General features: G+C 42.8%; 1 protein-coding gene across 1 annotated transcript; it reads left to right on the top strand.

Annotated features, from left to right (window-relative positions):
* The first annotated feature begins 9,866 nt into the window (after window positions 1–9,866).
* Window positions 9,867–10,668, top strand: LOC133714273 (protein WUSCHEL-like). Its single transcript, XM_062140359.1, has one exon. It carries the CDS (start codon window positions 9,867–9,869, stop codon window positions 10,614–10,616), a length of 750 nt encoding a protein of 249 aa, XP_061996343.1. The 3' UTR covers window positions 10,617–10,668.
* The last annotated feature ends 3,924 nt before the right edge of the window (window positions 10,669–14,592 follow it).

Genomic DNA, 14,592 nt, shown 5'->3' with positions numbered 1-14,592 from the left:
TGCTTTGATTGAAACATTTTTTGGAACCTAGGTATAGGTGGAAAATACCACAAAACTTTACCTGGAACCCCTTCTTTCTCTACATTATTCTTTCCCAACTTCCACCTAGATATGCCACAAGTAGGGCAGCTAGTGGCATCAACATGACTGTCCCTATATAAGATACAATCATTAGGGCATGCATGTATTTTTTCGTAGCCCATTCCTAATGCACACAACGTCTTTTTAGCCTCGTAGAAAGATGCAAGTATCTCATTACCTTTTGGAAGCAATATTCCGATCAGTATTAACATATCAGAATAGCATGCATCACTTAACCCATGCTTTGCTTTCAGATTATACGTTTTAACAAGTCCACCCAACTTTGTAAAACGGGTACAACCAGGGTAAAGAGGTTTATCACCATCATCAACAAACCTCAAAAACTCATCAGAGTCTTCTGAAAACTCCTCATCATCGTGCCCCCCCATACCTATGTGATTAGGTTCCATCTCTACAGTTTCTGAATACCCTTCAGTCTCTGAATTTTCCCCATGGTTATTCCATTTTGTGTATGTTCTATCTATGCCAAACTCGACTAAATGATCTTTGACAACCCTAGCCTTATGATAGTTAACGTGCGCACAATTCAAACAAGGGCAACATATTCTATTAACATCACAACCATTCTCTAGTGCAAACTGAATCATCTCTTCAACCCCTAACCGAAAATTCCGCGATCTTCTATCAGCATGCATCCATGATTTATCCATCTTACAATGGAAAAAAAAACACACAACTTAGAAAGCATTCCCACAAGTAACATCATACTCATCAAACATTTTTATCGCAACCACGGCAAATTGTATACAATATGCATGTCATCACAACTAGGCAGTTCAACAAACACATACTTTAAAACTATAAACCTATATATATGCTTCACTAGCTAGTACAGATCGAATAAGAGAATATTTGCAAAGACATACTCACTTCAGTTTATAGTACTCCTCCACCAGCAATAAGCTTATATATATATATACTCCTCCAACAGCAATAAGATCAAAGCTCAGTTCACCTGCCCATATTGCAAACCAAAAGTTACATTTTCACAACCATGCATGCATGCATTGTCATATAAATCAACAGCAAACAACTTCAAAGTCACACAAACCAATAAGCTCAATTCATCTACCCATATTGCAAACCAAAAGTTACATTTTGACCACCATGCATTGTCATTGAAATCACAGCAAACAAGTTCAAAATCATACAAAGCAATATGCTAGTATGTAGTCTAGTACTCCATGCTTCAGTATATATGATTCTGCTTTTTATGGAGATGATCAGTTGAGTACAACAGATACATAACACAAACAATAGACACCGTACCAGAAAACCAGATAATTGAGACCCACAAAATCGTGATTCCAATTGTTCAAAGAAAATATTGTATGAGGTACTTCAATCCAAAGGTACGAATACTAGCTATAGATCTTACAAAATCAGGAGATTCTGAAAAAAGGGGAAAGAATGGTTACTCGAAACAGATTGTTGTAAGAACCTGTTACCACTCCAACTACAACACTTAATTTTATCAAAGATAAAACAGTTTTCATACAAATCACACAGCTTATTATGTGGCCACGAAAGAAACACAGGTCATTCTACCTATACCAATCATAAATTTAAAAAGAAACAAGAAAATTGAAACCCAGAAGCTATTAAAAACAAAACCCAGTACAACGAAATTTCACAGAAAACAAAATTTCACAACCCCAAAATTGAAATTAAAAAAAAAAAACCCCAAATTTAAGAGGCAGTTTCCCCAAATTTGACAACCCCCAAATCGAAATTAACAACAAACCATAAACCCAATTCGAGTTCTACCCCAATCCCCAAATCCATGTTATCCAGAAAATCCTCAACTCAAAAATCAATTTGAATTCGAAACCCTACTCCCAAATTCAAATCCAAATCAACCCCGAAACCCTAACAAACTTGTAAAGTACAGTTCGTACCTAGCTCGAAAGAGGGAGCAGTCTACAATCAAGAACCTCCAAAGCTGACTTCGATTGAGGGAGACGACTACAAAGCTTCGATTGAGAGAGACAGTGAGAGCTAAGGGATGAGTGAGAGAGATGGCTGAGAATGTGATGGCTGAGGGTTGAGTGAGAGAGAGGTGAGGGCTTCGGAGAGGTCGAGCTGAGGGTTGAGACAGAGAGAGGTGAGATCGTCGGGGAAAGCGATTTTGGGAGAGAGATCGAGGTCGAGCTGAGGGCCGGCTCGAATGTTTTGGCATGGGAGCGCAAAAGTAGAGGGAAGTTTTAATTTTTAATTTTGTCTAAGTGTTGAGAGGCGCGCATGCATGTATAGTCAGCGAGCTAGGGCAGAATAAATTTTAACCCTAAAAACAGACAACATAAATTAAGGACTAATTGTATGTAACAATGTCACACAACAGACAACAAAAGATGTTGTCTGAACTGAAAATATCAGACAACATAAAAATATGGTGATTGTCTGATTATTATTTGCACAATAGCAATGTAAAAAGAGTTGTCTGATTGAATTTATTCAGACGACAGACAATATTCAATCATTGTCTGAATAACTATGACACAAGATCATCATTTATTATGTTGTCTGAAACTAGATATTTGGACAACAGCAATCTAAAAATCTGTTGTCTCTTAAAGAAATGCGGACAACATCACACCTATTCTACAATAACTGTTGTATGATTGAATCATACACAATAGAATAATTCTTGCTGTCGTCTGATTTTTTCAGACGACAGAAAAAATGTGCGCAGTTGTCTGATGCGTGTTGTCTGATTCAAATATTGGCGTAGTGCCATGCTTTTAAGGAAGCTGTTTGGTGAGCACTTAGTGGTGCTTAATTAATTTATTAGTCAGCATCCATCGCTAAATACCTTCTAATTAGTCTGTTATCTTTTGTGAGTTTTGTGTATGCAGCAGCTAGAGATTTAAAAAATCTAATGATGAAAATTAAGGCCAGATCACAGAAAATTTGATAAACAAAGCTTGATGTATAAATTACAGTAAAAACTTCCCTAAATCCTGTTTCATGTCATTACAGTATTGGTTTGATTTTCAATATTTATAGTAATTCTATTAGGATATGCATGCAATACCTAAAAAGTTAACTTATCTCATGCATACCAGCTCAAGCTTGCTGTATTTGTTTATATACGTACATGCAGATTTCAAACTTTTTTTTTTTTTCCGATACAAGATTTAAAACTCTGAAGAACACATTTTATTGACCTTTGGCTAAGCAGAGAAGGCATATATATTATTTGAGTTCACACGCCGGAGGTGAAGTCTGGTCCGCTCTGGAACCGGAAGTAATCTCTAGGGTCTGCTAAAAGTGGTGATCTATTTGATTCTCGAGATATATATACATAGAGGGCCCTTCCACTAAGGGACCCCTTTTTTTGGTCTTTTATAGGGATAGGGCATTAGACAATTTTTCGATCACATTTTGGCATCTCAACCATTCAGTTTTTAGGCCATAATGTGTGGATCATTTCTGCAAATTTTTAACCAAATCGGTGATCGTTAAGGTATTAAACTAGATTAAATCAATGGATGAACCAAATCTGTCAAATTTAAACCGTTCATATTATAATTATAAATCACCGTTTTTAATGCCTTAACGATCACCGATTTGGCCGAAAATTTGCAGAATGATCTATACATTAGGACCTAAAAACTGAACGGTTGAGATGTCGAAATGTGATCGAAAAGTTGGTCTAATCCCATATCCCTAGAAAAGACCAAAAAAAAAGGACTAGAAGGGCCTTGTATATACATATACATACATATATTATGTTTAGTTCCAATCAGTTGATCCTCGATGGCTTTTTACTTGAAGTAGCGAGGACATCTTTAAGATCGATCGAGTTGATCCTCGAGGGTTTTTTATTAAAAGAAGTGAGGATATTTTTCCGCTTCTTCTATTCAGTTATTTGTACATATATTCTTACAAAATGTAATCAGGTTGTTTGCCTCAAAATCGTCTTGGCCAAAATGAGGGTCGAGGGACCTATGGTTGAATCATCCTTCTTGATACGCGGGCGTGCCAACTCACTGCCGAATGGCCAAGCGAGGTTTTTGATCTGATCTACGCTTGTATCTGACTTCTTAACAAATGATTGTAGGCCGAGGAAGGAACCCTCTCGACCGTTAGGTTCTTATGCCTCTGTTGCAAGAACTCCGGTTAGGCGTCAACCCTGACCGGGATCTTCGATCACATTTACTTCTTGGGTGAACTCGAAGGTGAAGGTACTCGCAAATCACGGTGAAGACGAAGGTGAAGTGGACTCGGTTGTCAAAGCGTTGTGAGATGATGTGTATGTGAACAACGAATCGTATTGATCCAATCCGAACTGGCCAAAAGAGATCAATGGAAAAGAATTCTATGTTACGAGCTACTCCTAAGTGCGATAATTAAAGTGCATATTAAATAAATGAACAAGAAAGTAAAGTGCTTGAATGTAAAGTACTGCATTGAAACTAAGAAACTAGAAATGAAAACAAGTTACGAAAGTTGAATCGAAGGCAAAGTACCTATGAGATAACAAGAGAAAAGTTTGTGAGTAAAAGTTGTATATTGATTTGTTTGTGTGGTGCATGACCTTTTACAATGAGTTACAAGGTGCTTTTATGTACAAATCAAAACCCTAGCTAACTTGTCCTCCAAGACGTGGAATTTAAGTAGGATTCTCCTTCTTTTTTAGGATTGATTCGTCTCGTAAAGTTTCTGACTTGGCTGAATCTTCACAATTGAAATAATTAATTGAGTCGAATTCCTTCCTTGTGATGGTTCCCTCCTTGAACAGACTTCTCAACTGAAATTACTATTTGGGTTTTGGCCGAACATTCTTGGTCTTTCTCTCGGCCCATCCGCGCACCCATCCACTTAGAACTTGGTTTATCTAGGGCATGGTTGTATGACACATTTCATTAATTTTAGGTCGTTCGACCCAAAATCTCAAACCTCGCCCAGGTGGCCGAACGACACACTCTTCTTAGTCATATGATTCAAAAAAGGTATTATCTCGGTTGAGCGACACCTTCAACTCGGGCGTACGACCTGGCGTCTCTTCTTCCGACTCTCGAAATGCCCATACATGGGAGTTGCTAAATTCATGTCCAAACACATGTAGCGCATGTTTTAGCTAAGAAAGCGCTTATCTATCCTGCATTTCAAGTTTGGATTGAAGACGTGTCACAATAGCTATCTGATGTACTTAGAGCTGATGTAAACATCCTAATTGCTTAATCTATGCAATTTCTTCTTCTTCTAAATATATATATATATATATATATATATATATATATTGATTAGTTTGTATACATGAACGTCATTTCAATTGGGTTATTTTTCTTTTTATTAGTTTGTATTTCACATGTATACTAGAGCCCGAGTGACCTTAATTTAATCCAGACAACTTCATATAGGTTTTTAGGACCTGAACAACAAAAACATTAGTCATAAAGTTTGTCTTAGAAAACATACTAACAACATATATAAAATACAAAAATCAATGTATTTTTATCAAATCACTAATTCTTGCAATAAGCACGACTGAAACCGAGTTAAGTCGATCTGAGTCTTAGTTTGTTTCAATGTTCATGTTTTCCATTGAATTGGTTAATCAACTAGACGAGAATAGTTAAAAGTCAAATTAAGTACTTGATTTGTGGTATTTTATGTTGACTTTTGCTCTGCTAGGGATTTCTCTAGCCGACAAACTGATCGAGTCCTTTAAAGTGATGGCGAAGGCAGCGGTTACTCTTACAATATCGGAGGAGGCCATTGTGAGCCTAGTTGGGGGTGATGATGCAATCCGAGACTTGTTCTTCTATTTGTGTGGCCGGCTTTTGGCCAAGAGATTGGTGGTGATCCTGTTTGGCTCCAATTTTGTTGCAGCTGGTCAACAGTCTCTTTTCTGCGCGGGAATGCCAGCACCATTCGGGTGCGGTCGTCGGGGGTGTCCCTTGACCTGACTTCTACCAAGCAATTGTAGACGAGGAGAGCACCAACCTCGTCGCGGGATTCTTTGTGCCTCGTGTTGAGGACTTTGCTGAAGTTTCTTCTTGTTCACAAGTCGATACTCAATATTGCAGATTGAGCAGAGCGAAATCACCGGGAAGTATTGAGATCTTGCTAAAGTGTGACTTTAGCTTGGCTGGGTTGCTAGGGCGTTACCCTTGCTTGGCTGGTTCTGTAACCGTTGTGGTCGCGGCACTACCGTCGGCTCCCCGAGGAGACTAGAACAGATGTACGTTGACAGAGGGTTCGGTGGCACTAACAGTCGGCTCCCGTGGAGACTGTGACTGGAGTGTGGTCACCTGTGAGAGGAAGAGGGTTGTTTGCTCCGGAGAGGCTCGGGTAATCGTAGAGATTAGTTGATGAATTGGCTGTCTTGTTTGCGAGGGCGTTGCCCTTGCTTGGCTGGTTCTGTAACCGTTGTGGTCGCGGTACTACCGTCGGCTCCCGAGGAGACTAGGACTGAAGCACGTTGACAGAGGGTTTGGTGGCACTGACAGTCGGCTTCTGAGAAGACTAGGACTAGGAGTGTGATCACCGGTAAGAGAAAGAGAATGAGAGGAGTTGCTCTTAGAGAGGTTTGCTCTAGAGAGACTTAGATCATCTTAGAAATGTTGTTTAATTGTGTTGTTGATTGTCTTTTTGCGAGGGCGTTACCCTTGCTTGGCTGGTTCCGTAACCGTTGTGGTCGTGGTACTACAATCGGCTCCCGATGAGACTAGGACCGAAGCACATTGACAGAGGGTTTGGTGGCACTGACAGTCGGCTCTTGAGAAGACTAGGACTGGAGTGTGATCACCGGTAAGAGAAATAGAGGATTGCTCTTAGAAAGGGGTTGCTCTAGAGAGGCTTGGATGATCAAAGAGATTGATTGATGAATTGTGTTGTCTGTTGTTACTTGTTGTAGCCTCTATATATAGGCTACCAAGCCATATTGGTTGGCCTTAAACAAATCATGATGGGTTAGGTTTGAGCACTTAAAACACTAATGGAATGTTAGGTTTAAGCACTTACTGCTCCAATTTTTCTGCAGCTATATCTCCACCAAGAACTCAAAATAGGCCTTCGACTTCTTCATATCAAATGATCCAAAATGAGTGTAGATCATTGTGGCAAATTTTCAGAGCTTTCTTCCATGTGGTTGGGCCGGAAATGCTGCTGGACCTCTTACAGGTCCAGTTTTCCAGTTTTGCTTCTGCAGAAAATTAGACTGATTGTTTGAAGGTCTTCCACTCAAAAATTGCTCTGGCACTCTTCATAAGAAATGATCCTTGAGCTGTCTAGAATTAATCTGGAAAGTTTTAGCTCATTTGGATTTCATTGGGTTAGTCTGCCGCCCCTCCTTCCTTGTTTAGCTCGGTTTCTCCTAGCCGAAGTAGGAAAATGTGCTAAAGTTGACTTTTCATTTCCATGCTTCCATCATTTCCTTTTCTTGCAGCTCGCATAATCTTCCATAGTAGGCTTTATTTAGCCTCTAAATAATATATTTCGAACTTGTCGACAATATATAGCTTGAGCCACTGACTTTGGCTCAATTTTTCCAAGACACGCCTTGTCAGGCCAAAATGCTCATTTTGGGTCCAAACATTGCCCCCCAGACCTCGAAGTCAAAGGTCTCTGTCTTGACTGAAGAGGTCTTGAATCAGCACTGCTCTTATAATGTTGTTGCTCCAAAAGCCACTTTTATTGGCTTGATTGAAATTACTTGACTGATTCCATATAGGCCTCTAAATAGGTCATAAAGCTTGAATGCCACAATCTTAATTGCCTTTGTCATGAACTGACGCTTTCTTTGCCAACTTTGTTGCCCCCATGTACTTTAGTGTGCCCCCCATGCGAAAGAGACAGCTTTTGATCGCGAATGAGGATCCTTCTCTTCCTTGGTGGTAGCTTCGCCATGTGCATAGCAGCAAGTATCTGCCTTGTTTGCTAGCTCTCTTGAGAATGCAACTGCTGCAGAAGAAGCCCAACTCGATCAACCTTTGGCTGCTTCTGAAGAAATGGGCCGCAACCTGGCCCATGTCAGAGATAGGGCCACTTAGGCCGAAGCTGGTGTCATTGTGGCGGAACTCCGCGTGGAGGAACTTTGCTTGAAATTGAGCTTCATGGGCCAATCTCTATAGGCCTCCTCGAAAACCGTTCAGTCTCCTCACGTGCTACTAATCCTCTAATAATAGCTACCTCCTCAAAAACTGCTCTGTCTCCTCACATGCTACTAGTCCCTTTTTCCCGAGATTTGGAATCGCTAATCTCGATTTACTAACATCGGTTTGACTCTTTAACCATCCATCCAAGGGTGGGGATTACCCTGAAGTCCCTATAAATAGTTGTATTTTGGGTAGGGAATGCTCACAACAAATCTTCTGAAACATTCAAAAAATGGCCTTTCAGTCCTTACTTTTCTTTCTCCTTCTTCACAAATCTTCCCCTCATGAAATGACCTTTAGCCTCTAAATTTTAGGCTTTATGGCATAATCTTAAGCCTGGATTAGGCCTTATGGCGTAATCTTAGGCAACCCCTTGTTTCGACCTTCTGGGAGTCTGGATGGAAAATGCCAGGCTTCAAATTGGTTTAGAAACACGAGGGGGCTCCAAGTGTGGGATCTCCGGTCATGTGAGATCATTTTTTGAGAAAATCCCATACGCGGAGCGAAACGGGGAAATGGAGGAAGGCCACTTTGTGGTTCGTCTTTCCTCCTCTGTTTCCTTCCTTCTGGACCCGGCTCGTGTTGTGCCCTCCAGATGGAAGGGGCTTTGGTTCTCACCTCCTTCTCCCCCTTCTCTTCTTGATAGAATCTTGGAGGGATGAGAAGGGATGGGCTCTTTGAAGGAATGGGTTCAAGCTACAGAATGGCTGTTCCTATACTTCACGTCCAACTAATGGTGGTTACCATGGCTAGAGGGGATGCAGAGACTCAAGCTGATATTCGGTTCCTTCACTCTCTGCCCCTCCCGGAGATAATGGTGCGGCTCAACCTGACGTTGGATTCCATAGCTGCTTCCAATTGAGGGGGTTTGGAGGCTCCATTACTCCTCTTTTTCCTTCCCTGAAGTCTGCCCCTCCTTGGGATAATGGTGCGGCTCAACCCGACGTTGGATTCCATAGCTGCTTCCATTAAGAAAAGATTCAGAAGATATCCGAAGATTCCTGTTTTGTATTCTAGCCACTTTTGGCTTTGTAATGAATGTACTGCTTTTGGCCGCAAAGCCACTTTATGAATATAATAATATTTTCTTATCCTGATACCCAAATATCCGTAAGAAGCCAATAATTGTGTCTCGCAAGGCCCCAAATATAGGCCCCCATAGTTGTATATTGAAAATAATATGAACTTTTAAGATATGCTCCGCGTCAAAAAGAGCCTTGCGGCGAGGGTTTTGAGAAAATATGTATCTTTTGGATCCACTTGCTGGCTCCCAACTCAAAACTCTTAGCGCCAATAATTCCTTCTTTTCCGAGATTTACGGCACTAATCACTCGTTGAAAAACAACGGTCGTGAAAAAATAATCTCGTGAATAGAACAGTTACCTCCTCGAAAACCGTTCGGTTTCCTCACATGCTATTAATCCTCTCTTTTCCGAGATTTAAGGCATTAATCACGCTTTACTGACACTTAGTTTGACGCTTCTCTTTGACCGTCCATCCAAGGGTGGATATTTGCATGCCTATATCTTCCTCCACATTATAAACCCAAATTTCCAATCCCAAAATCATTTCATCAACTCCAATATTTCTAACAGCAATCTTTCTTAATTACTCATCATCACCACTCTTCAATTCTCGCATTCTCGCAATCCATCACCAATGGAACCACAAAACCGACAACCAACAGAGGATGGAGGTAGTAACAAAGCAGCCGGGAGTAGTGCTAACATGCTTCGCAAGAAGAGCAGTACTAGGTGGATTCCCACTACAGATCAGATAAGAATCCTCAAGGAGCTTTTCTACAACAAGGGAGTTAGGTCCCCAACTATAGAGCAGATTCAGAGGATCTGTCTCCAGCTGAAATGGTATGGCAAGATCGAGGGCAAGAACGTTTTTTATTGGTTCGCGAACCAAAAGGCTCGGGAGAAGCAGAAGAAGAGGTCCACTTCAGATGTTCAAGTGCCCATGCAAAGATCAGGGCTTGTTGGTGATGACAATGTTAGCAATCGAAAACATAAGGATCAGTATATTAACTTTGGATCTTCTGCACCTGCTTCTGCTTCTTCCGCTGGTGTGATGATTGCTTTTAACGGGCAGATGGGGAACTATGGCGGTTATGGATCCATGAACATGGAGAAGAGTGCTAGGGATTGTTCAATCTCAACTGGAGGGGGAACTAGTTCTACTTTCTTTGACATGAATGTAGAACAAACTTTCATGGAACAAAGAAGAGAAGATCACCAGGAGATTGAAACCCTTTCACTGTTTCCCGTGCATGGTGAGGACATCTTTGGCAACATGAAGACTACTTCCGATGGAGGTGGCGGTCACGGTGGTGGCTCTCACACTTCCCTTGAGCTCAGCCTTTCCTGCGAGGGCAAAGCTGGAAAAAGTTTCCGGAGCCGCTGACTCGGCTTAGTAGCTTCGCGAGTGTAGGAACACTTAGAATTGCCCCCTAAGAGTTGTATTTATGACTTCTTTTTTTTAATAAAATTGCATGAATATTCATATACAAAGCTGTAAAAAATTAGGGTTTAGGCTTAGTATTGTATAGTGTTGCCCCCCTAGTGTTGCTAGGCATAGCGAAGAAATGATTATGGGCCTCAAAAACAGGCCTTCATGAATGGGCTTCGCGAGTGTAGGAACACTAGAATTGTCCCCCATGTCTTATGCGAATAAACTGTCACTCTAAAATTTGTTTCGCTGCTGGCACTTCCTCTGGGAGAGTGACCACCAAGCTTTGAACTTTATGCACAATCGCGAACCGATTGTCTTTGCCCCCCACCCTGTCAAAGATGGAAGGCTCGCTATTTCTTCCTTCGCGAGATATTCTCCGCCAAACATTGACTTTACGAGCTGGCGGCGGTTCTTGCCTTGCGGGAACTAGGTACTTCTCCTGAGCGCTGCTCTTGGGGGCACGTGGCTTTTGCTCTTGGCGCGATACTTTGGGCTGCGGTTTCTGAACTTGCGGGGAAACGAATCTCTTGGAGGCCAGTGCCTCCAATTGTCTCTGATACTCTTCTGGAGGTTTCAGTAATTGCGATGGTTTGATCAATCCTTGATCTAGTGCTTCCAAGGTTCGCTTTGCTTCTCCAAACCTCCGCTGGAGTTTTCTCTTCCTTGAAGAGCTCATCTCCACCGCCTTGCCCTTCTTCTGTGTATACCATCTCCCTTCTTTGATGGAGGATGTCGACACAGGCGGAATGTAAGGTCTGGTAAAAACCCCTTGCCGCTTATCTGCTTGCCCTTCTTCCCTCGCGGTCTTCAACTTTTTGAATAAGTTTGAGTCCCTTGGAAAAGGAGTTTCTGAACCACTGTGTACTCTTGGGCTGCATGGTTGGAAGTTTCTAGAGGATGATACTAACCGTATTGGCGGCAGAGATCCAAAGCGGACAGTCTGGGATGTTTCCTCATGCAGGGCTTGAGCGTCACATTCTTCCTTGCACCGCGAGCATAGGACGATAGGTAAACGAGTCTTGGATTCCCGCTTCACGGCTTTGTCTCCAGCCCTTATCAAATCCTTAGTAGCGTGGTCTGGACTTTGATTCTGTTGATCTTTTTCACCCCATGCTATGTCCACCATGTTGATGCCGGTATCTGGGAAGGGATCTAGGTCCACCAACGCTGCTGCTGTTGTTGGCGCCTCTACTTGCAAACTACCGTTATTTAACCAGATTTGGATCTGATCCTTCAGCTTAACACAATCGGCTGTATTATGATTCCACATATTATGGAGTTTGCAATATTTCTTCCCCCTTAGCTGCTCTGGTTTAAGAAATGGGCCGAAGTCGGTTTTCACCATCTTCGCCGCGATCATTTCATCCAAGATTTCATGCGCTTTGTTCGCGTTGTAAGTATAACTGGCGAACTCTGGTTTGGTGAAAACCACCGACTTGAGCTTCACCGGCTCTTTGCACAGCTTCAGTTGCTTTAGCGTTGAAGCCTTTTTTCCGGTGAGTTCCAACGCAGCTATCTCGTCTTCTTTAGACTCGTCAGCCTCTGTTGTACTCGATTCCTCACTCTTGTAGTAAGGATCAAAGGGACTGGATTGATGGCTGAGCGCAGCCACTATTCTGTGTTTCCCTGGGATGTATGTCCCCTTCGAAGCGTTTTTCATAGCGTCCATCTCCCTGAGCAAGTACTCGAAACTTCCTACTTCTGTGATCAGTTCCCCCATGGAATTAAACATGCGTCCATGCTGTTTTTTGCGTTGGCGGGGCTCTAAGCCTTTGATTGCCAACTTTACCAGTTCTTTCTCCGGCAGAATCACGTTCAACTTTCCTTTCTGGATCTGAAAGTGCTGAAGGTACATGACAGCGGATTCAGTTGGCTGCTGAGCCATCTGAGTGAGTGAAGCCAGATCTACTTCCGGGTCGATAGTCCCGAAGGTTTCCTTGAACAGTTTCTCCATCGCAGGCCAACTCGCAACTGATCCTGGTTGCAGCTTAGTGAACCAGGTGAAGGCAGACCCTGATAAAGAAGTAGCGAAGATGTTACACTTCAGATTGTCGTCGTTCTGGTACTGGCCACACTGTACTCGAAACCTAACCAAATGGGCCGCGGCATTTTCGACTTCCTCTCCCGAGAAAGTAGAGAACGTAATGTTCTTATATCCCCTAGGATAAGATGTCTCTGTAATATGTGGTTGGCCTCCTCCAGGTTAGGCCTCTGGTTCGCGGCCCTGATCAATGCTTCTACCTCCTCTCTCCTTACATATCTTGGATCAGGAGGAGGTGGGTGAACCACTGTATCATCAACTGGCCAGATCAGCGGTGGCGCCTGTGAAGCCTGATTAACCAAAGATACGCCGCCTCCATGGGTCATTTTGTGTCGGGATGACGTCTGTGACGTAAAACCCACTGCTGGCTGACCCTTTGTGGCTGCGGTGACCTTCGCTGGACTTTCAACCTGGTCGATACCATAATGGCTTGCTGGAGGTTGATCGTGGTGCACGTATTCAACTCCGTCGCTGTCGTATTGGGGAAACAGACTATGATATGAAAAGGCCCCTTCATTGATTTTCAAAGTCCTGGCCCCTTGCGTGACTGATGACACGGCGTTGTTCTTCCCACTCGTTGCCAGAGTAGTCTTTTTACCTCTGACTGACGCGGCAGTAGCGGATGTGGTCGTACTGCCGCCGCTTGCTTTTTCTCGAGCATTTGGCGGTATGTACTTGCCAGATATGGGGGACTGTCCTAGAGAGCCCAAAATGGCGCTAGGATCTCCCAGTGTTTTATGTAGAACCTCTCTGGCCTGATCGAGGTCAGCCTTCTGCATGGCCACCTGGGTCGCGACGTTGGATCCTTCTTTGCGAATCGTCGCGACTTTTGAAGCGATGTGTTTGCTTGCGACCAACAGCTCTTCGTGGTTCTTCTGCATTTTTTGGTTCATGCCATCCAATTGCCCTTGTGTTTGTTGTGCCCCTAATTCAAGCCTCTTGACCGAGATAGTGAACTCATCAAGCCGTCGACGGTCCTCCGCAAGGGCTTTTTCCATCTTCTCATGGTATGCGGCAGAATTCTGTTGAAGGATATTAAGCCGCTCTTCTATGGTTGCATTTTCTGGAACGAGAATAGGCACAAAGTCAATAGTTGTAACTGCGCTCGCGGCTACCTGGGTGATGCTAGATGTATCGCCAGCCTGATTAGGCTGGGCGGCCGGAATTTTCTCTCCTTCACTAGTAGGATGTTGATTTCCTCCTCGTTCAGTTGACATCTCTATCGATGGAGGGTGGGGAGAAAATCTTTGGATTACTTGTTCTTCGGAAAGACCACGACAGTCTACACGCGAGTGCGGTCTGTAACTAGAGGTCTTATGTTTCGGGCAGTTAACGTAAACCTTTTGATAAGGGTTTGCGCTTGACTTCCCAATGGCTTCCCAATAAGACACTGTGAATCAAGGTTTAGACGTGCGGCCCAAGTATAGTCGCCTAGACACAAACTTTCTTTCAAATCCATTGGGCAACCTTACTGAAATGGCCAGGTGGGGGAGGGCGAACAAAAGAGGCAGAATCCATTTTGGCATGAACTACTCCCACATAGTGGTTTAGGCCCATTTGTACGCACTTCTGGATTCAATAACCTGTTATGAACGTTGTCCCCTTTCTAGACACCATTTCACATAGGCTATACTTACTAAGATGAGAAAGATCATAAGTGTGAAGACAGTTCAACAAGTGTTAATAAAAACTGCCCTTAACCTTAAGGGACCTGAACTAGGCACCAATAAGGAGTTTAGGTCAATATTAACAAAAGAGACTTCACCTATTCCGTTATGATTCACAACCCCTTACTAACCTCAACTTCTTAATAGTGGTGTGATTTACAGCTCACAGCCATTGTTCCACTGGGCGTGCCAAAATATTTGTTTTGAAGCCCGGTGGTTG

This window comes from Rosa rugosa, chromosome 6, assembly GCF_958449725.1.
Source record: "Rosa rugosa chromosome 6, drRosRugo1.1, whole genome shotgun sequence".
Lineage (NCBI taxonomy): Eukaryota > Viridiplantae > Streptophyta > Magnoliopsida > Rosales > Rosaceae > Rosa > Rosa rugosa.
Note: the sequence above shows the minus strand (reverse complement) of the source record. Positions and strands in the feature narration are given on the sequence as shown.